Below are 23,694 nucleotides of genomic sequence, written 5' to 3' on the forward strand. Positions count from 1 at the left end.
TGCGCCACCACGCCCGGCCTAGAAAATTAATTTTAACTAATTAAAAATAAAATGTAAGCCAGGCGTGGTGGCGCACACCTGTCATCCCAGTACTTAGGAAGCTGAGAAAGGAGGATCCCAGGTTCAAGGACAGCCTCAGCAAATAGTGAGACTCATCAACTTAGTGAGACCCTATTTCCAAATAAGAAATAAAATTGGGCTGGGGGTATAGCTCGAAGATAGAATGCCTCTAAGTTAAATCCCCAGTACCACAAATAAAATGTACAAAATCCATTTACATTGTAATCTCTTACACACATAACTGAAAAATATTTCACGAAATAATACCCTTACTATATGAACATAATGAAAATTTCTATCCTGTTCCTTTTTTAAGCTTTTATTTTTTATTTTACGGTGCATTTATTTCCTGTTCCTTTAAAAAAAAAAAAAAAAATCTAAGCCAGGCGTGGTGGCGCACGCTTGTAATCCCAACATTTGGGAGGCTGAGACCGGAGAACCGCGGTTCTCGGACAGCCTCAGCTACTCAGTGAGGCCCTCTGCAACTCAGTGAGACCCTGTTTCAATATAAAGAATTAAAAAAAAATGGGTAGGGGGTGTAGCTCGGAGTCCCAATCCCCAGAACCGCAAAAAAAAAAAAAAAAAAAAAAAATCTAGTGCCATCCACTAAATTGACTTCACAACCCAATAATAGAATGAAACTCGTAGTTTAGGAGACAGTAATGTATCCAAACTTCCCATTCACTGTTGAAGAAACAATTTCCTGGTGAGTTAAATTTCCCAGCCAAAGTGGGTGTAGCTCGGAGGTAGAATGCCCCTGGGTTCCATCCCCAGTACCGCCAATAAAAAAGAAAAAAAAAATCCCAGCCAAAATAAATTTCTCCATAAAATTAAGCTCAGGTCTGTGAGGTAAATCCCAGAGCTGTGTGCTTCCCACTAAAGCCCCTCTGCCCAGTCTCCCACCTGCCCAGTCTCCCACTGCCCAGTCTCGGCCCCTCGGCCACACACCGTCCAGTGACAGCCCTCGTCCCACCGCAAAGCCCGGCCTCACGCTCTCCTCGGGTCAGCCCCTCGGAGGCTCAGCTCCGCGGGGAGCGCCCGGGCCGCGGCTCCAGCCCCCGGGGTCAGAGTCCCCCGCTGTCACAATCCATGCGGGCTCCTCGCCGTCCCTGCCCGGTCGGAGGCCGGGGTACCGTGCAGTCACGGCCTCATACCTCCTCGGCCACGGTCCCGTGCAGCCCCCGCCCCGCGCTCGCCAAGGACCCGCAGCGCTACCCCTGGGTCACAGTCCCCCGCGGTCACCCCTCGCGGTCACAGTGGCCTCGCCGCCGCTCACCGCCCTCGCTGTCACCGACCTACCCTTCAGCCAGCGTCCTCCAGCGTCTCTCCTCTCAGAGACGCCAGCACAGGCGCGCAGTGGGTCCTCGCCGGCGGCGCTCGCTCCCGGCTCCCGGGCCGTCGGATTCCGCCCGGCGCCGCGTCACCCACCAGCGAAGTTGGGAGGTTGCGGGGAGACGCCCGGCGAAGGCAGCTGCCGGAACAGCGGGCCGGAAGTCCCGCCCACTGCCCGCCCTCTTGTCAATCCGACCCGACTTCTGTCTGAAAACCGGGACCCCTGGCACAGTAGTTCCGCTTCCCGAGGGCGGCTCCGCGCGGAGGGTCCGCGTCCTCGGCGGCGGCCCGCGAGTGCTTAGCGCGGGCGCTGGAGGAGAGGCCCTGCGCCGGTCTCACCCTCTTGCGCCTGGGGTTTTTGAGCCCGGCGAGAGGCTTAAGGCTTCTTGCTGGAGTGAGGCCGGGCGGGACGGGCCCTGGCACCCAGTAGGTGTGGGGCAAGAGGATCAGAGTGTCACGGAAGTGTACAAGAAGCTTGTGATGTATTTATGCGTTATTTTTTTTTATTTTATTGTCTACGTGGTTGACTTGAAAGAAGCTGAGAAGAAAGAGGGTGGGCAAACTTGTCCATCTGCTGGAGCCTTCTGGGGGAAAAGGATAAAGTCTGACTCTCTCCCTTTTTAAGTTTCAAATAGGTATTTGAAAAGAACCGCTAGCTGGAGAAGACACCTGGGCCCCTAAGGACATAATTACAAAGATATAAGAGTCTGATACCGACCAACGTGGGAATCTCCGAGAGCTGTGGGAACTTCTAATTTACTACAGTGCTTGAAATTTCTCAGACCCTGATACTGGACAATCCTGGTGAAATATTTGTGTATTTAAACTAATAGGATGATAATAGCTAAGCAAAAATACCGGGTGAGGCGGGGCGTGGTGGCACGCTTGTAATCCCAGCATTCGGGAGGCTGAGACAGGAAGATCGCTTTTCGCGGACAGCCTCAGCTACTTAGCAAGGCCCTTAACCAGTGAGACCCTGTTTCAAAAAAATAGAAAAGACTAAAAACTAGGACTAGGGGTGTAGCTGGGAAGTACAATGCCCCTGGATTCCATCCCCAGTACCGAAAAAATAAGATAGCGGGTGAGAGAAACAAAGGCAACAATTCAAACTATAGGGAAAAGCTTTATGCACAAATAAATCCATCCCAGAATTTTACAATACTGAAAAGTTAGAAATTAGCAGTCCCTCGATATGGAAATAGCAAAAATAACAATAGCATAACTGATCAGAATAAATGTAGCTATTATGCTTCTGAAAAAAAAATTTTTTTTTTTTGTGGGTCTGGAGATGGAACCCAGAGGCATTTGACCTCTGAGCTACACCCCCTGCCCTATTTTTTATTCTTTTTTGAAACAGGGTCTCGCTAAGTTATGGAGGGCCTCACTAAGTAGCTGAGGCTGTCCACAAACCGCGATCCACTGGTCTCAGCCTCCCAAATGCTGGGATTACAAGTGTGCGCCACCACGCCCGGCAATTCTGAAAATCTTAATGCAAATAAAAATAAAAACTATTTATGACATTATGAGAAGTTTAAAAACAGGGTACATTATCTTATATGGGATTTTAAGAAACTCTGCAAATAAAAAAACTGGTAAAAATATTTACAGTTATATTTACACAATTGAAATGGCCTTTCCAACATTAAAAATGTAAGGCCTAAAACAACACATTCAGTTGCAGAACCGCCCACTTATCTTTATTTTGTCAAGATATTTAACAGTATAAAAGAGTTCAGACTTCTTCCTGGTCATATTTTTTCCCAGCTTTTTCAAAGATTCAGTAGTAGAAACACCCAAATGCTGCTACAACACAGAATAAACTGTCCTAAAAAAACAAGTAAGACAGAAATCCAGGATGTTAGTACTAATGGGAAAATAAGCGCAGCACAGGAAAATAAAATTTAATTAACACCATCTCAGATATTTGTCAATTTAGAATCATAAAGACTTTTTCTTGCTTCAAGAAACAAAGGGGTTCCAGAATTCCAAAGTATAACCATAAAGTTGCCTGAGGGTAGCTACGTTTCATGCTAAAAGGATAGGAGTAAAGAATTAGATTTTCTGAATGAAGAAATAAAATGAACTAATGAACTTTAGGTAATGCATTATTCATTATGAATCATGAGATGATTATTTCCATATTCCCTGATTTATCACAGAAATAATGTATAAAGTGCTTTGAGGTTCTTTAAATGCATTACCTAACCCAAGAAATTATAGTGTCATTGATAATAAGAATAACATCATTTTATCATAAATTCTACATAAGGGAAATGGTCTCTGGGTGTTTCTTGTTTTGTGTGGTACTAGAGATTGAACCCAGGGGAATTGTACACGCTGGGAGTGTGGCCTTGGGGATTATATATGTTCCTCAACCCCTTCCTTTGTGCTTCCACTGCTATGATATGAACTCCACAGATGTGACCCATCCGAACATGGACTAAAACCTCCAGAACTGTGAACAGATAAATATTCCTTTCTCAAAGTTATCTCAAAGTTACGGTTGTTAAGTATCCTGAATCACAGCAGTGAGAATGCTGACTAAAACAATAGCTCACTACATTTTTGCCATACTAACACAAAAACGAACAGTAAAAATCACCTCACCCAGAAGTTTAGGATAAAGTGTCTAAAACTAAAGTATTCTCAAATCTTAATAAATGTTAAGTAATTTGATTTAGAATGCCCACATGCCCCTAGAATGGAAAAAGCTTCCATACAGACTTACATTCATGAAAACATCATGAGTGTAGTTGTCAGTGTCAGCATCCCAGAAACATCGAGCAGCCATGCTAAAACGTCAAAGATGGAAGAATTATCAGCATTGTAACATGGATCTTAATTATACTTAATCTGCCAAGAGCAAAAGTTTCCCTTCAGTGTGTGTGTGTGTGTGTGTGTGTGTGTGTGTGTGTGTGTGTGTGTTACTGGAGACTGAATCTTGCTAGGTTGATGAGAGTCTCACTACTTGCCAAGACTGTCCTCGAACCTGGGATCCTCCTATCTTAGCCTCCCATGTACTAGGATTACAGGCATGTGCCACCACGCCTGGCAATCCATACATTTTTATGGATGAGGCTTCTAAACCTTCTCACAGGCTATCATTTATTTGTATGGCAAAGTGTGCAAGTAGCCTAGAGGGACAGGAGTCAAAGGTATGGCTGCCTGCTGCTGGAAATGACCAGCTCAGGGGCTTTACCAGCCAAGACCCTGACTGGCTGCCTGATGACTACAGGAGTTGACATTTTTTCTCTCTGTTGAAGGGATTGCAAATTAGTGCATCTGCTATGGAGATCACTGTGGAGATTCCTCAGAAAACTTTGAATGGATCCACTTATGATCCAGCTATACCAATCCTGGGAATCTTTCCAAAGGAACTGAAATCAGATTATAGTAATGCATGCATAGTCATGCTTATAGCAGCACAATGCACAGTAACCAAATTATGGAACCAACCCAAGTGTCCATCAACAGACTGAGAGAAATCTGGGAATGGAAAGCCATGTCGCTTGAAGGTGACAACGATGTTTTATTATGTTAAAAAGAGGCTTATCTTTTTATATACTGCTGTATTCACAGATGAAATAGAATTTCAAAATAATCTAGTAGCAAAGAGTAGGTAAGGGTATAAATACAACAATATCAGTATTGTTGATAATTATTGAAGCTACATGATAGAAACAGGAATTCTTTTTCTTTTTCTTGCAGGTCTGGGGGTGGAACTCAGGAGCATTCGATCTCCAAGCTACATCCCCTTCCCTATTTTTTATTCTTTATTTTGAAACAGGGTCTCACTAAGTTGCAGAGGGCCTTACTGATTAGCTGAGACTGTCTGTGAACCACAATCCTCCAGTCTTAGCTTCCTGAATGCTGGGATTACAAGCATGTGCCACTACGCCTGGCTAGAACAGAAATTCTTTTAATCCCTGGACTTTTGCATATATTGAAATTTTATTTGATTTATTTATGTATTGTGTGTGTGTGTGTCTGTGTGTGTGTGTGTGTGTGTGTGTGTGTGTGTGTGTATTCATTTATTTTGTGGTACTGGGAATGGAACCCAGGGGCTTTCTACTTCCAGGCTACACTCCCAAACCTATTTTTATATTTTATTTGGAAACAGGGTCTCACTAAGTTGCTGAGAGCCTCACTAAGTTACTGAGAGCCTCACTAAGTAGGTCAAGCTGGCTTCAAACCTGTGCAATCCTCCTGTTTCAGCCTTCCAAGTACTGGGATTACAAGTGTGAGTTACCATGACCGGCTCTTATATTGAAAAAAATATTTTTGTGTGTGTGGTACTGGGGATGGAACCCAGGGGCATTCTACCTCCAAGCTACACCCCCAGTCCTATTTTTTATTCTTTATTTTGAAACAGGGTCTCATTTAGTTGCAAAGGGCCTCACTAAGTAGTAGTTGAGGCTATCTGTGAACTGTGATCCTCCTGTTTCAGCCTCCCAAATGCTGGGATTACAAGCCTGCACCAGCACACCCAGCTTTTATATTGAAATTTTAGATGAAAAAAGTTTTTAAAGGGAGGGGAGGCCTTTGTATGCCATGTTTTAGTGCTTGGCCTAACTATACCTAACAAAATCAGTTATAACGTGGGTGGGGGGTACTGGGGAAGGAACCCAAGGGCATTCTACCTCTGAGCTACACCCCCAGCCCTATTTTATTTTTTATTCCAAACAAGGTCTTAGTAAGTTGCAGAAGGCCTCACAAGTTGCTGAGGCTGGCTGTGAACTTACAATCTTCCTGTCTCAATTTACCAAGTACTAGGATTACAAGCATGCGTCATGACACCCAGCTCCAGTGTATGTTTATATTTGACAGAGTTTGAAATAAGAAACTGAGCCATAGCCAGGCACTCTTGTAATCTCAGTACTTGGGAGGCTGAGACAGGAGGATTGCAGGTCTGAAGCCAGTCTCATCAACATAGTGAGGTCCTCAGCAACTTAGTGAAACTGTTTTAAAATAAAAATTTTAAAAAAAGGAAACTGGGCCTGGTGGCACAGGCTTGTAATCCCAGCATTTGGGAGCCTTAGAGGGGAGGATCATTGTTCATGGACAGCCTCAGCTACTTAGTGAGGCCCTCTGCAACTCAGTGAGACCCTGTTTTAAAAATAAAGCCAGGCATGGTGGTGCACACTTGTAATCCCTGCACTTGGGAGGCAGAGACATGAGGATCACGCAGGTTCGAAGCCAGCCTCGCTGGCTTAAGAGACTCTATTTCCAAATTTAAAAAATATAAAAATAGGTCTGGGAGTGTAGCCCCGAGGTAGAAGGGTTCCATTCCCAGAACCACCAAAAAAATAAAGAAGAAAGAAAGAAAGAAAGAAACAAACAAACAAACAAACAAACAAACCTGGGTATAGTGGCACACACTTATAATCCCAGTATTTGGGAGACTGAGAAAGGAGGATAATGCAGGTTCAATGCCAGCCTCAGCTACTTAATGAGGCTCTCTCGGCAACATAGTGAGACCCTATTCCAAATAAAATATAAAATAAGTCTGGGGGTATAGCCCAGAGGTAGAAAGCCCCTGGGTTCCATCCCTATACCACAATAAATAAATAAATAAATAAATAAATAAATAAGAAGGAAGGAGAGAAAGAGAGAGGGAGAGAGGGAGAGAGGGAGAGAGAGAGAGAGAGAGAGAGAGAGAGAGAGAGAGAGAGAGAGAGAGAGGAAAAAAAAATTGGGCTGGGGGTATAGCTCGGAGGTAGAATGCCTCTGGGTTCCATCCTCAGTACCACAAAAATAAGTAAGTAAGTAAGTAAATACGGAGTGGAGCTCAGAGGTAGAACAACCCTGGGTTCAATCCCCAGTACAAAGGAAAGAATGAAAGAATGAAAGGAAGGGAGGAAGGGGAAGGAAGGAAGGAAGGGAGGGAGGGAGGGAGGGAGGGAGGGAGGGAGGGAACTGTAGAGTTCATGGTGTTTTGCAGGAAGATGGTCTGGTGTACAAAATGAATCATAGGGGCTGCAAGTGTAGCTCAGTAGTAGAGCACTTGCCTCACAAGTGTAAGGCCAGGTCCTATATCCAACATCAAAAAACAACAAAAACTAAAATAAGCCACCACCACAACCACCACCAAATGAACTGTAGAGGAAGCGATCAGAAAGTGCTGATAAAGGGCTGCAAAATAATCCTGGCACTTGGATTGAAGGGGAAACAATGAGAAAAAGTGACCAAATAAAAGATGACTCCAAGGACTTCAGCCTGAGTCAGTACAGTAAGGAAGAAATTAAAATGCTAAGGAGAACGCCGGGCGTGGTGGCGCACGCTTGCAATCCCCGCACTTGGGAGGCGGAGACAGGAGGATCGCGCAGGTTCAAAGCCAGTCGTGATGGTTTAAGAGACCCTGTTTCCAAATAAAAATATAAAATAGGTCTGGGAGTGTAGCCCGGAGGTAGAAGGGCTTCCAGGAACCCCAGTACCACCAAAAAAAAAAAAAAATTAAATTAAAATAATGCTAAGGAGAGAGGGCAAGGAAATCAGGAACTCTGTTTGAACATTTGAATAATGAAGTGATGGAACTATTAAGTGTTTCTTAGTCTCTCTGTGGTAAGGAAATCTCCTAAAGCCTTTTGTCCAAATGGTGGGAGGCACTGTGGTGAAAAGTCCTGTCTTCAGTCAGAAAACTGGGCTGTTAGTGACCTGACACCGGCTAGATATAGAATTTGGGGCCAATTGTGCTGAAGTGACAGCTATAAGTTAAAGGCACTGGAAATTAAATATGGGGCCTTCCAGATCTAATGTTCTTCGGTGAAAAGTTCTCAATATCTACTGGTATATTTTTAAAATACCCTCCCCTCTCTAATTCAACAAATATTTAAGTACTTTGTTACAGAGGAAGGTAGAGGATTAACAGTTGGGCACAGGAAAAGAAACAGATTTTGGAATCAACAATCCTGGAACGATAGTTTGAGGTCATGAGAATGAATGAACTCATTGAAAAAGCACCAAGAATAGAAGACCAAGAACTGGACCTTGAAGAAAATGCTAAGCTGTGCATGCAGGGGAGAAAGCCAGTGTGGGACAGAAAACAAGCAGCCACAGAAACAAGTTAGATAACTGATATCGAGGCCCAAAACCAGAGTGCATTTTAATAAACACAAGCCAAAGCCAAGAACAAGAGCTAAAAAGGCTATTAGATTTGCTAATAAGGAGGTCTCAATGATTTTGAAGAAATCAATTTATAGCCAGGCATAGTGGCACACACTGTTAATCCCAGTACTTGAGAGGCTGAGACAGGAGGATTACAGGTTTGCGGCCAGCCTCAGCTACTTAGTGAGGCCCTCTGCAACTTACAGGACTAATAGGGCTGGGAGTATCGTTTCAGAGGTAGAGTGCCCCTGAGTTCAATCCTTGTACCACAAAAAAAAAAAAATAAAATAAAATAAAGATGAATGGGTGGGGGAGCAAGAAAGAGAAACTAGTTAATTTATGTGAGTGGACAATAAGGAATATGGGAGGAAACATATATACATAATCCCACATTGTCTAAATGCACATATACATAAACCCTGAGAAACGCACTAGCCTATAGACTGCAGGAAGAATGAGCCACCCAGGGAGCTTACTCTTAAGTTCAGAGCTGCATTTTTTCCAACTGCCCTTTCTTTTTTCTCTTGCAGCGAAGCAATCTTACTGAATTATCCAGAGGAGGACTACCTCATAAGACACTTAGATAGATCAAAACCAACTACTCACAATACTCCTTCGCCTCTTTGTTCTCCAATCACTACTTGTACCACCATTTTATACCGGTCAAATCCCATTTCTAGAAAGAAAAAATAAGAAATTTATCTGTAAGCAAATTTACAGTAATATTACTGTGTGTGTATATGTGTTAATTGAACCCAGGGACATTCTACCTCCAAGCTACATCCCCAACCCTATTTTATTTTTATTTGGAAACAGGATCTCACTAGGTTGATAAAAGACTCACTACAACTGAGGTTGTCCTCAAACCTGTGATCCTCTTATATCAGGATCACAGGAATATACCACCATGCCTAGCTAAAATTACTTACTGAAGGCAAATTTGTCCAGAATGTACGTGAACATTCATTCCACAAGTTTTTGTTTTTTTTTTTTATGATGCTGGAAAATGAACCCAGGCTGTTCTACTACTGAGTTACACTACCATCCCATTTTCCACCATCCCTTTTTCATTTTTTATTTTGAAACAGGATTTCCCTAGGATTCTGAGAGGCTCACTATGTTGCTGGGGCTGGACTCAAACCTGCAATCCTCTGTTTCATTCTCCCACATACTAGAATTATAGGTGTGGGTCACTGGCTTCTTACTACTTTTCTGAACATGGACTAGGATAAATAATTTTTTTTCTTAGGTCTGGAGATGGAACCCAGGGACAATCAACCTCCAAGCTACACCCCCTGCCCTATTTTTTATTATTTATTTTGAAACAGGATCTCACTAAGTTGCAGAGGGTCTCACTAAGTAGCTGAGGCTGTCCGCAAACTGCGATCCCCCTGTCTCAGCCTTCCGAATGCTGGGATTACAAGCGTGCGCCACCACACCTGGATGAGGAAGAATGTTTTTTAAAAGGCGTGGTGGTACACGCTTGTAATCCCCGCACTTGGGAGGCAGAGACAGGAGGACAGCACTGGTTTGAAACCAGCCTCGCTGGCTTGAGACTATGTTTCCAAATAAAAATATAAAAATAGGTCTGGGAGTGAAGCCTGGAGGTCTAAATGTTTCCAGGAATCCCAGTACCACCAAAAAAAAAAAAAAAAAAAGGCAGAGTGTGGCCAGGTGTGGTGGCTCACGCTTGTAATCCCAACGCTTGGGAGGTAGAGACAGGAGGATCGCGTAGGTTCGAAGTCAGCCTTGCTGGCTTAAGAGACCCTGTTTCCAAATAAAAATATAAAATTTTTTTTATTAGAAGGGCTCCATCCCCAGTACCACCAAAAAAAAAAAAAAAAAAAAAAAAAGCAGAGTGTGGGGTGGGGGGTGTAGATGGGAAACAAAACAAAGTCAACTCTCTCTAATGAAAGTAAAGGGTCCAGCCAGGTGTGGTGGCACATGCTTGTAGTCCCAGCATTTAGGAGGCTGAGACAGGAGCACAGGTTTGCAGATAGCCTCAGCTACCTAGTGAGGCGCTCCGTAACTTAGTGAGACCCTGTTTCAAAAATAAAAAGAAGCATGCGGGGCATGCCAACAGGGGCCCAGGTCACAGGACTCTGAACCCCGGGCCGGACCACATGTAGCACGCCAGACCCCTGGAGAAACCAGGCCCAGTACCCTGGGTCCTGGGCAGGGGTCGCACGGGGCACGTCAGCGGGGGCCCGGGTCGTGGGACTCTGGGCCCCAGGCTGGACCGCGTGTAGCACGCCAGACCCCTGGAGAAACCAGGCCCAGTAAGACCCTGGGTCACGGGCAGGGGTCGCGCGGGGCACGCTGGACCCCGGAACAGCTGGGGCCAGGGTCGCAGGACTCTGGGCCCCAAGCGAAGCAGTGCAGAGCACGCTGGACCCATGGGGAAACCGACCAGGTCACAGTGCTACTGAGTGCCTGATGCCACTACCTCCTCAAACCACATATACTGTCTTCTCTTATTTAAAAAAAAAAAAAAAAAAGGAAAAGAAAAAGGAAAAATATTGGAGAAGTGTTAAGAAGGCCATAGCGGATGCCAGGACACTGGAGATGCAGACAAAACTTATCCAAATGCACTGGAACTTATGGAAAAATTCCGCGTGAAGGAGGACTGCTGTTTCTCTATATTGTTAAGAATCTTGGATATCACCTGTCAGGAGAGAGTTTAGCGGAGACCAAGGAGAAAGGTGGTGTTGAAAGCGGTCTCCGTGAAGGCGGTGGAGACTTGTATTCAGGAGAAGCAGAAATTGGATTCTACCTTATTTTTTTGGAGAAATTACACCAAATGTCGAATGCTACCGTCACGCATGCTTAGGAACACTAGACAACATTCAGAGTGGAAAAAGAGCTTAGGAAGGATTTGAAATGGTGGAGGCAGTGGCAATGGCAGTGGTCAGTACTCAGGGGAGGCAGAGATCTGATACATTACACCTGGAACCTTTGAAATAATAACCTCAGAGGCAGAATGCTACCACCACGCACCCTCGAGAACGTGGGACAATTGGTTGGGCAAAGAGGGTGCCCGGATTGGAGCCTGCCGAGGGGTGAGGCCGGCGATGGACACAGCAAAGCTGGGATTGGAGCCTGCCATGAGGCAAGGCCGGTGCTGGGGCCTCCGAGGCCGGGATCAGAGCCTGCCGAGGGGTTAGGCCGGTGCTGGGGCCAGTGAGGCCATGATCGGAGTCTGCCGTGAGGCAAGGCCGGTGCTGGGGCCTTCAAGGCCAGGATCGGAGCCTGCCGCGGGGTTAGGCCGGTGCCGGGGCCAGCAAGGCCAGGATCGGAGCCTGCTGTGAGGCAAGGCCGGTGCTGGAGCTTCGAGACAGTGATTGGAGCCTGCTGAGGGGTTAGGCCGGTGACAGGGCCAAATGCCGACATCGGAGCCTGCCGTGAGGCAAGGCCACTACTGGGGCCTCCGAGGCCGAGATCGGAGCCTGCCGAGGGGTTAGGCCGATGCTGGGGCCAGTGAGGCCGGGATCGGAGCCTGCTGTGAGGCAAGGCTGGTGCTGGGGCCTTCAAGGCCGGGATCAGAGCCTGCCGAGGGGTTAGGCCGGTGCCGGGGCCAATGGCCGGCATCGGAGCCTTCCATGAGGCAAGGCCGCTACTGGGGCCTCCGAGGCCAGGATCGAAGCCTGCCGAGGGGTTAGGCCAGTGCTGGGGCCAGCAAGGCCAGCATCGGAGTCTGCCATGAGGCAAAGCCGGTGCTGGGGCCTCCAAGGCCAAGATAAGAGCCTGCCAAGGATTAGGCTGGTACCGGGGCCAATGGCTGGCATCGGAGCTGACGTGAGGCAAGGCCACTACTGGGGCCTCCAAGGCTGGGATCAGAGCCTGCCAAGGGGTTAGGCCGGTGCCAGGCCCAATGGCCGGCATTGGAGCCTGCCGTGAGGCAAGGCCGGTGCTGGGGCCTCCGAGGCCGGCATCGGAGCCTGCCGAGGGGTTAGGCCGGTGCCAGGACCAGCAGCCGGCATCGGAGCCTTCCGTGAAGCGAGGCCGCTACTGAGGCCTCCAAGGCCGGATCAGAGACTGCCGAGGGGTTAGACAGGGGCTGGGGCCAGTGAGGCCATCATCGGAGCCTGCCGTGAGGCAAGGCCAGTGCTGGGGCCTCCGAGGCCGGGATCGGAACCTGCTGAGGGGTTAGGCCGGTGCCGGGGCCAGCAAGGCTGGGATCGGAGCTCACCGTGAGGCAAGGCCGCTACTGGGACCTCCGAGGCCGGGATCGGAGCCTGCCGAGGGGTTAGGCAGGTGCCGGGGCCAATGGCCAGCATCAGAGCCTGCCGTGAGTCAAGGCCACTACTGGGGCCTCAGAGGCCGGGATCGGAGCCAGCTGAGGGGTTAGGCTGGTGTCAGGGCCAGCAAGACCAGAATCCGGGCCTCCTATGAGGCAAGGCCACTGATTGAGCCAGCGTGGTCTGGATCAGTCCACCAGGTAGCCAGGCCACTACTGGGGCCTTCAAGAGTGGAATCGGTACTTGCAACGCGGCATGCACAGAGAAATATCACAGAAAATATAAATCAGACGCTTCCCCTAATCAGCAAAAACTAGGAGGAAAGGGGCAACAGGAAGAGGTTGAGCTATAGAAAGGGTCCTATAGTGAAGCAACTAAGGTGACCAATCAGAGGGTATGGAATAGGGGAGGATGGAGCCTCTTTAAAATGCAGGAGGTACATAAATGTATCAAAGTTAATCACCAAACAAGCATGGGATTGAGGGAGGGGGAGGGAATGAAATGGGGGCTGGATGAGGGCTAATTGGATGATGTGTGCTTGTATATCCTCTCAAGTCTTGTATTCCAATGTGATATATGATTACAATGCACAAATTAGAAAAAAAAAATCCTATCCTGCTTAATAGTACATGAAATAAATGCATAAAATCTGAGTAGTAAAAAAAAAAAAAAAAAAAAAAAAAAAAAGAATAGCCGGGCATGCTGGCACATGCTGTCATATGCTTATAACCCCAGCACTGGGAGGCTGAGACATTAGGATTGCACAGGTTCGAAGCCAGCCTCAGCTACCTAGTGAGGCTCTCAGCAACTTAGTGAGACCCTGTTTCCAAATAAAGTATAAAAAATAGGTCTGGGAGCTGGGCGTGGTGGCACACGCTTGTAATCCTAGCATTTGGGAGGCTGAGACCGGAGGATTGCAGTTCGTGGACAGCCTCAGCTACTTAGTGAGGCCCTCTGCAACTCAGTGAGACCCGGTTTCAAAATAAAGAATAAAAAATAGGGCAGGGGCTGTAGCTTGGAGGTCAAATGCCCCTGGGTTCCATCCCCAGACCCGCAAAAAAAAAAAAAAAAAAAAAAAAAAATAGGTCTGGGAGTATAGCCCGAGGTAGAAAAGCCCCTGGGTTCCACCCTCAGTACCACACACACACAATACATACCACACACACACACACACACACACACACACACACACATATAATAAAAAGAATAAAAAATAGGGCTGGAGGTATAGCTCAGCAGTCGAATGCCCCTGGGTTCCATACCCACACCAGCAAAAAATAAAAATTAAAAATAGCTTGGAGGTAGAATGCCTCTGGGTTCAATCCCCAGTACCTAAAAGAGAGAGAGAGAGAGAGAGAGAGTAAGTAAAGGCTCCAGGTTTATCTAGTAAATTGAACAAATAACCTGAAGACGAAAAGTACCCTCTATATTCAGCATGAACCCTCATTCAGGATAATTAACAAAAATCTCAGAAGTTATTTTTTTCCATATCACAGTAAGTGTGATATACAGACAGAAAAAAAAATCAAGAGAGGCTGATGGCAGCCAAGCATGTCAGCGCACACCTGTAATCCCAGTACTTTGAAGGCTGAAACAGGAGGATCACAGGTTTGCGAACAGGCTCAGCAATATAGCGAGACTCTCAAAAACCTAGTGAGACCCTATTTCAAAACAGAAAATGGCTGGGGATATAGCTCACAGGTAGAAAAAAGGGGGGAAAAAGTAAGAAGCTAAATGGCAATATGCAAAGAAGCAGTGGCAAAAGCAAACTAAATAACAACACACTGTTAAAACACACACTGTGAAAAGACAAAAATTCAAAGTAGGAGATAATATAAGTCATGCAACAAAGAGAAATCCCTCACAATGTATTCAAAATATAGAGCAATTTTATCTTGTAAATTCAACCCAATAAGAACTCAATCAGATTATGAAATAATGAAAAGGTTACAACCCTAGGAAACAAACAATACCCATACGCACACAATCTCACCGTAAAATTACTAAACTTAAAATGGCAAGAGACAGGACACAAATGAACACCAAATTACTAGCTTAAGGTAATCACAGTAAAAATGACAATGGAGCCGGGCGTGGTGGCGCACGGAGACAGGAGGATCACGCAGGTTCAAAGCCAACCGCGCCGGCTTAAGAGCCCCTGTTTCCAAATAAAAATATAAAATAGGTCTGGGAGTGTAGTCCAGAGGTAGAGGGTTTCCAGGAACCCCAGTACCACCAAAAAAATGACAATGGAAAAGGAAGAAATTATGCCAGATACAAGCTAATAGATATGGAAGCCAAAAATACTCAACATTCTGAAGGAAAGAATATAATAAATGGAACAGAAAATGTATTTAAAGATAGAAGAAGCCAGGCATGGTGGCACATGCTTATAATCCCAGTACTTGGGAGGCGGAGACAGGAAGATTGCAGGTTTGTGGCCAGCCTCAGCTACTTAGTGAGGCCCTCTACAACTTGGTGAGACCCTGTTTCAAAATAAACAATAAAAAATAGGGCTAGGGGTGTAGCTCAGAGGTAGAATGTCCCTGGGTTCCATCCCCAGTACTGAAAAAAAAAGAAGAAAATGTTCTTGATATGAAAAAAATGAAATCTTACTGAGAGATATAAAATGTTCAATACCCAGACCCTAGAGCATAAAGAGTAAGGACAGGATTCATTTACAGGGACATCAAGCTAGCCTCAGACTCTCCACAGACAATTAACACTCACTGCCAGAAGATAATGAAGCAAAGCTCATGAATCAAGAAAAATTACTGCCTCAAAAATATTAAACTCAAGCTGGGCGTGGTGGTACACACTTGTAATCCCAGCATTTGGAGGATTCGAGGACAGCCTCAGCTACTTAGGCCCTTTGCAACTCAGTGAGACCCTGTTTCAAAATAAAGAATAACAAATTAGGGCTGGGGGTGTAGCTCTGAGGTAGAATGCCCTGGGTTACATCCCCAGTACCGCTAAATTAATTAATTAATTAATTAAAAAATAAAAATAAATAAATGTAGCCAGGTGTGGTGGCTCACACTTACAATCCCAGCATTTGGGAGGCTGAGATGAGAGCATCTCAGTTTGCAGCCAGCCTCAGCTACTTAGTGAGACTCTTTGCAACTCAGACCCTGTTCCAAAATAAATAATAAAAATTAGGGCTGGTGGTGTAGCTTGGAGGGAGAACGCTCCCGGATTCCATCCCCAGTACTGCCCCCACCCAAATTAATTTCATCCAGGCAGCACACCTTTAATCCCAGTACTTGGGAGGATCACAGGTTCAAGGCCAGCATAACAGTAACTTAGCAAGAATCTGTTTGAAAATAAAGAGTTGGGGTGTATCTCAAAGGTAGAATACCATCTGGGTTCATCCCTAGTACCACAAAATTATATATATATATATATATATATATATATATATATATATATGTATGTGTATGTGTATGTGTATGTGTATGTGTATGTGTATGTATATGTATATGTATATGTATATGTATATGTATATATGTATATATATATATTTTTTTTTTTTCAGATCTGGAGATGGAACCCAGGGGCTTTTGACCTCAGAGTTACACCTCCTGCCCTATTTTTCATTCTTTATTTTGAAACAGGATCTCATTAAGTTGCAGAGGGCCTCACTAAGTAACTGAGGCTGTCCACAAATTGTGATCCTCCTGTCTCAGCCTCTCGAATGCTGGGATTATAAGAGTGCGCCACCACACTCAGCAAAATAATAATTTTAACAGTGAATTTTCATTAAAAAGTCAAAAGACAAAAATGCTAATATACTAATTGTAACTAATTCTGGATGATGGAAATATACATATATACTTATACATACTGTTTTTCTCTGTGTACTTTCCTATATTTGGGGGAAGGGAGCAAGAGTATTAGAGATTGAACCCAGGGCCCTGCACTTGCTAAGGAAGCACTCCACCACTGAACTACATCCCGTGTGTGTGTGTGTGTGCGTGTGTCTGTGTGTGTGTTACTGGAGACTGAACCCAGGGCATTCTACCTCTGAGCTACACCCCAGTCCTATTTTTTTCCCTTTATTTTGAAACAGAGTCTCACTGAATTGGAAAGGGCCCCACTAAGTAGTAGCTGAAGCTGTCTGCGAGCCAGAATCCTCCTGTCTCAGCCTCCCAAGTGCTGGGATTACAAGCGTGCGCCACCACGCCCGGCTCTCCCTGGCCTTTCTGAATCCTGGAATTTCTTGCACAGTGGTTCCCTATGATGTTTTATTTAATATCTTTACTCTTTCTCACCACCTGCTAAATTCTACATGCATAAAAGTCACCAAATAATTGTAGAAGACTAGACATTAAGAGAAATTAGTCTTTAATAGAATCCACAGTTTATGTCTTGCTTAAGGACGGGGAAGAAAACAAACAGGCAAACTTGAGTGAAGGGAGTAAGTCATTTCCAGCTACTATCACAGTTACCTTTTAATTTATCTTTAATGGTTTCTGATAAACGTTTTGTGAGCTGAGACATTTCTTCTGGAATGTATTCAACATTTGCCAGTTCCTCCTTGAGCACAGCGTGAATACATTCTTTAACCAAAGAGGGTCTGAACCTAATGGAAACAATTTGAGAACACCTAATTAGTAACTCCAAAATCCTAATTTAACTTAACACATCAACTTCCCCCAGATTTTCTGTCATTAATAACCTTTTGGTCCTGCCTTTTTTGTATTTTTTTATTATGAAAGTAATATGAAAACTTTAGAAAACAAGTCATATCCTACATTCACAGCCTGGCCACTCTGGAACTTCAGACGCCTATTCCACCTGGGTGTCTAATATGCGACACAGGCTGCCTACCTCCCGCTGCGCCTCTGAAGCCCTTCCAGGCCAACCAGGCCCCCTATCCACCTCCAGCAGTCCAGGGCACTCCGACCCTCTAGATGCTCAAGCCAAACCCTGGTGCCGATCTTGTCAGTGAGCAAATCCTACTATCCGATCTTCAGAATTACCTACAATCTGATCTCTCTTGCCACCCCATCATCACCATCTTGTCCCAACCGACCACTTCCATTACCTCTTGCCTGGATTACAATGGCTTCTCAGAAAGTCTCAGAGTCATCTGGGCGTGGTGGCGCACACTTGTAATCCCTGCACTTGGGAGGCTGAGACAGGAGGATCACACAGGTTCGAAGCCAGCCTCAGCTACTTAGTGAGGCCTTCCACAACTTAGTGAGACCCTTTTTCCAAATAAATTATAAAATAGGGTTGGGGGTGTAGCCCAGAGGTAGAAAAGCCCCTGGGTTCCACTCCCAGAACCACAAAAAAAAAAGTCTCAGAGTCTGCCTGTGCCCCTCCCTACATCCTGCTCAAGTATGTCAGTGCATGACACTACTTAAAATACCCCAAATACTTCCCACCTCAATCAGAGCAAAGACCAATGTCCCACTGCACTCTGTCACTTCTGAGTTCCCACAGGTTGACCACACCCGACCCTGACTTGGTTTTACAGCACCTGGGCCACATGGGCCCACAGGCATGCAACCTCTGCCTCAAGTTACCGTCCCCAGCCACACTCTACACTTCAAACCACCCTCCTACCACATCACTTCTTATCCCCCTCCCTGGCACCAGGCGCTACATGATACACATGGGCCTCATTTTTGTATTTCTCTTGGTTTTTTTCCTTCAACCCTGCTTGGCATAAGCTTCGAGAGGGCAGATTTTGTTTAGTTATATCCCTACTTTCTAGAATGATACCCAACACACAACAGATACTGAACAGTGTTTGAAGAAATGGATTATTGAATAAATGAAGATAGAAAAAAGAAAGAAAAGCTTCCCCTAGTTTCACCACCCTAACAATACTGTTGGCATGTTACTTAATTTTATCATATATTACAACAGGGTTTTCCTTTGCAGGGTTGTATGTTTTCTCGTGTGTCAGATAATCAGAATGTTTCAAGTTTTGAGCTTATAATGTGGTTTAATATCTGGAAGTACTAGCGTCCCTCATTACTTTTTCTTGTGTGTGTTACTGGGGATGGGACCCAGGGGCATTCTACTTCCGAGCTACACCCCCTGCCCTATATTTTATTCTTTATTTTGAAACCGGGTCTGAGTTGCAGAGGGCCTCACTAAGTAGCTGAGGCTCCCCACAAACCGCAATCCTCCTGTCTCAGCTTCCCAAATGCTGAGATTACAAGTGTGTGCCACCATGCCTGGCTTTTTTTCTTTTCTTTTTTGTTACTGGGGTTTGAACCCAAGGGCATTCTATCTATAAGCTACACCTCAAACCTTTTTATCTTTTTGGTTTGGGAACAGGTTCCAAGTTGCTGAGTGTCTCACTTATATTCCTGTGACTTCTTCTGTCTCAGCCTCCCAAATATTGGGATTATAGACAGGCATGCACCACCATTTCTACATTTTTAGCCCCTTATAACTCTGTGTGTGTGTGTGTGTGTGTGTGTGTGTGTGTGTGTTACTGGGCGCTGAACTCAGGGGCATATTATACCTCTGAGCTATACCCCAGCAGCATTTTATTTTTATTATTTTTGTGGCACTGGAGATTGAATCCAGGGGCAGTCTGTCTCTGAGCTACAACCCCAGCCCTATTTTATTTTAGAGCTTTCTAGGTCGATGAGAGTCTTTTACTTGCTAAGACTGTCCTCGAACCTGTGATTCTCCTACCTCAGTCTCCCAAGTACTGGGATTACAGGCATGTGCCACCACACCTGGCTCCTTATACCTTTCTTAAATTCTTCTTCTTCTTCAGTACTCAGGATTGAACTCAGGGGCATTTTACCTCTGAGCTATACCTCCAGCCCTATTTTTCATTCCTTTTTTTTTTTTTTTTTTTTTTTTGCGAGTCTGGGGATGAAACCCAGAGACATTTGACCTCTGAGCTACACCCCCTGCCCTATTTTTTATTCTTTATTTTGAAACCGGGTCTCACTGAGTTGCAGAGGGCCTCACTAAGTAGCTGAGGCTGTCCACGAACCACGATCCTCCGGTCTCAGCCTCCCAAATGCTGGAATTATAAGCGTGTACCACCATGCCCGGCTCATTTCTTATTTTGCACAGGGTCTCACTAAGTTGCAGAGGACCTCACTAAGTAACTGATGCTGCCAGAGAACCTGCAATCCTCCTAACTTAGCCTCCCAAGTACTGGAATTACAAGTGTGTATCACCGCTTCTGGCCCCTTATTACGTTTTAACAGTATTTTCTTTGCTCACTTGCCTGCTTGTTCTGACAGATGAACTTCAGAATCATCATCAAAATCCTAAGATTTGGGGTGCTGGGCGTGGTGGCGCACACTTGTAATCCCTGCTCTTGAGAGGTGGAAACAGGAGGATCATGCAGGTTCAAAGCCAGCCGTGCTGGCTTAAGAGACCCTGTTTCCACATTAAAAAAAAATATATATATATAAAATAGGTCTGGGAGTGTAGCCCGCGGTAGTGTAGCCCAGAGGTAGAAGGGCTTCCAGGAACCCCAGTACCACCAAAAAAAATTTTTTTAAATCCCAAGATTTGGGGAATAGAGTATAGCACAGTGGTATAGTACCTGCTTAGCATGCAGGATGCCCTGAGTTCAATCCCTAACACACACAATAACAACAAAAAACAAGATTTACTCAGTTCAAATTATTCTGCCAGGTGTGGTGGTGCATGTCTCTAATCCCAGTACTTGGAAGACTAAAACAGGAGGATCACAGGTTCACAGTCAAGTTTCAGCAATTTAGTGAAGCTCTCTGCAATAGTGTGAGACCTGTTTCAAAATAAAAAATAAAATAGGGCTGGGGGTGTAGCTGGGTGGTAGAATGCCTCTGGGTCCAATCCCAAGTACCACACAACAAAACCCTGGTCTTTTTCTTACTAACAAACATATTGTATCTAGCTCCTCTCTTATGCATTTTCAACTATCAATGAAATGTTAAGGTTTTCTTTAAACAAGTCACACATCAACTCAAAGGATTATTCCTACATAATACATATTTATGTTTAATCCTGTTCTACATTGCTTACAATAGAAAAACAGCTGGCTTTCTATGCATTTTGAATATTTTTCTAATATAATGTACATGTGCTTTCTTTCTTTGTATGTGTGTGGTGGCGGGGGGAGTACTGGGGATTGAACCCAGGGCATTTTACCTCTGAGCTACATCCCAGGCCTATTTTATTTTATTTTATTTTTGTGTTAGGGAGGGGAGTGCTGGGGATTGTACGGCAGGGACATTCTACCTCTGAGCTACACCCCTAGCCCGGTTTTTATTTTTTTATTTTGAAACAGGGTCTCCCTAAATTGCTGAGGCTTGTCTCCAACTTGCCGTTCTCTTGTCAGCCTCCCAAGTGATGGATTTCAAGCGTGCTGTCCCCACGCCTGGCCCTTACTTTTTATTCTGAAACAGGGTCTCATTAAGTTGTGGAGGAGAACCTCGCTAAGTTTCTAAGGCTGGCCTCAATTCTGTGATGCTCCTATTTCAGCCTCCCAAGTACTAGGATTACAGGCGTGCACCACCACGACCAGTAACTTACGTTTTCTATGTCCTTTTTAACTAAAGGAAAACTACATGAGATTTTTATCATATCCAACCAAAGTTCTTGGTTTCTGAGGCTCTACTTGCCAACTATTGGATTCAGCAATCTGGTTTTCAACAGAGAAAGGGCTTGGTAATTTTTAAAAATCTTTTCTCTTATGAAGATGATGGGAATTAGTGATTAGTGATGTTTCCTACATACCTAGCCGACTGCCCTCATCCGACACGGTGTCTGAGTGGCGATGCTGGGTGGCGCTGCAAAGGCATCCTGATACTACCTGGGAAGGATGTGTACACAGGCTGACCCAGTGCCAGGAACAAGCGCATTCTGGCACAGGTGTGCACACGGTAACCCTCGAAACACAGCTGAACGGTGCTCCATGCAAGCCGCTTGTATTCTGCCTCCTACTATTCCATTCATCTCCTTTCCCCTGGGCACACGTCCTGGGTCCCCCGGTAATCCACCACTCCCGCCATGCCAGCCCTAGGCACTCCGGGCGCGACCTAACCGCAACCGCGAACCCTGCCCTCTGCTGCCCCCTGCAGCCAGCGTCGGGAGGAACAGAGGAGCCTCTTCCGCCCCGCCCACCTCTGGCCCCGCCCCCGCCTCGCCACGGCCCCGCCCACCGCTGGCCCCGCCCCTCCCCGCGCGTTCCTGGCCCAGGCCCAGGCTCCCAGGCGAGCCCGGCTTCCCCAACACAGCACTCTCGAGGTCGCCTGTGCCACACCCCATTCGCTACCCGCCTTTGCTGGAAAATGGGCCTCAGAATGTAGGTGTTCTCGGCCTCTCCTGAGTGCTTCTCGGTCTCAGGCAACCCGTCGCCCAGGGAGAAGGATGCGCCCATAGAGATGGACGGGCGGGCCGACCCGGCCATGGCCACGGCTTCTCGGCCGGTGGGTCTCGAGATGAAGGCCAGTCGGCTTCAGCCTACTGCGTCTGCCGGAGACGGTCGCCAGGGCAACGGCGCCGCCCCGGTGTCGCGTGACGCTCGCGTGACGCAGCCGCGCACTCGCAAAGCGGCAGGCCCCTCCCCGCGCCTGCGCACACCGCGCCTGCCGCCGGCTGCCGGCGAAGGGCCCACGTGGAGTCTGCGCTGGGAGACAGAGCCTTTGACTTTCCGGCCCGCAGACCAAACCCAGCCTTTCTCCTGTTCCTACAGTTTTTTGTTGTTGTTGTTGTTGTTGTTTTTTTAAATCGGAGCCAGGCGTGATGGCGCAGGCCTATTATCCCAATTCTTTGGAGGCTGAGTCAGGAGGACTGCAGGTTCAGCAAAGGGCCTCAAAATAGCTGAGGCTGGCCCTGAACCGCGATCTTCCTGTCTCAGCCTCCCAAATGCTGGGATTACAAACATGTGCCACCACGCCCGGCTCAGCCTCGGTGATTTAGTGAGGCCTCCACAATTTAGTGAGACCCTGTTTCGAAATAAAATAATAATTTAATTGGGCTGGGGGTGTAGGGCAGAGGTAGAATGCCCCTGGGTTCAGTCCTCAGTAACACACACACACACACACACACACACACACACACACACACACACACACACACACACACACAGAGTAAATGCCACAAAAAAATTATACCTGCAGGAAGGGATTGAACCCAGGAGCATTCTACCTCTAAACTACACTTCCAGTCCAAGTGTGTGTGTGTGTGTGTGTGTGGTACTGGGCTGGGGCTCCTGGAAGCCCTTCTACCTCCGGGCTACACTCCCAGACCTATTTATTTTTGGAAACAGGGTCTCTTAAGCCAGCGCGGCTGGCTTCGAACCTGCGCGATCCTCCTGTCTCTGCCAAGCGCGGGGATTACAAGCGTGCGCCACCACGCCCGGCTCCAGTCCAATTTTTTATGCTCTATTTTGAAACGGGGTCTCACTAAGCAGCTGAGGCTGGTCTGGAACCTGCAATCCTGTCTCAGCTCCCCAAGTACTGGGATTACAAGCATCTGCTATGACGCCTGACTGGTTTCTTCAACTGTGTTTCTCTTACCCTAACCTCAGCAGTTCAGGAAAAAACACACATGATCCGTCATAATTCGACTCAATGAGCATTTTATTATGCCATATTTGCCAGAGATACAAAAATGAATAAAACTGAGGCCTGGCCCTAAAGCATGAGATTTGTCTGGGAGTGATGGACTAAGCTCGTTTTTACAAACTATAATGTCCCTTGATTCCTATAACAAAGTAGGAACAGGGTGGTATGGGAACAGGAGAAAAGCACTGAATTACAGACTGAAATTATCATGAAGGTACTTGGCCATGAAACAGAGCTGAGAACCTTTAGCAAAACACTGTGATATTTAATAGTTTTTTACAATGTGATTTTCCTGAAAAAACAAACTACTTCCCTTCTCCCAAGTTTAAAAAATTTCAGGCACTCTCAGACTTACAGAAAAGTTGCAAGTATACAATACAAATAACTTTTTCCTAAGCCCATTTTTTGGGGAAGCCCGT

The 23,694-nt window shown here is 46.0% G+C and overlaps 1 protein-coding gene across 1 annotated transcript; it reads right to left on the bottom strand.

Annotated features, from left to right (window-relative positions):
- Window positions 1–3,169: 3,169 nt before the first annotated feature.
- DYNLT2B (dynein light chain Tctex-type 2B) lies at window positions 3,170–22,116 on the bottom strand (the record flags this gene model as incomplete). Its single annotated transcript, XM_080696538.1, has 5 exons — window positions 3,170–3,217; window positions 4,121–4,184; window positions 9,103–9,172; window positions 17,183–17,316; window positions 21,986–22,116. The coding sequence occupies 5 exons, from the start codon at window positions 22,114–22,116 to the stop codon at window positions 3,170–3,172; spliced, it is 447 nt and encodes a 148-aa protein (XP_080552664.1).
- Window positions 22,117–23,694: the final 1,578 nt, after the last annotated feature.

Source organism: Muscardinus avellanarius (assembly GCF_963383645.1).
Source record: "Muscardinus avellanarius genome assembly, chromosome: 5".
NCBI classification, from domain to species: Eukaryota; Metazoa; Chordata; class Mammalia; order Rodentia; family Gliridae; genus Muscardinus; species Muscardinus avellanarius.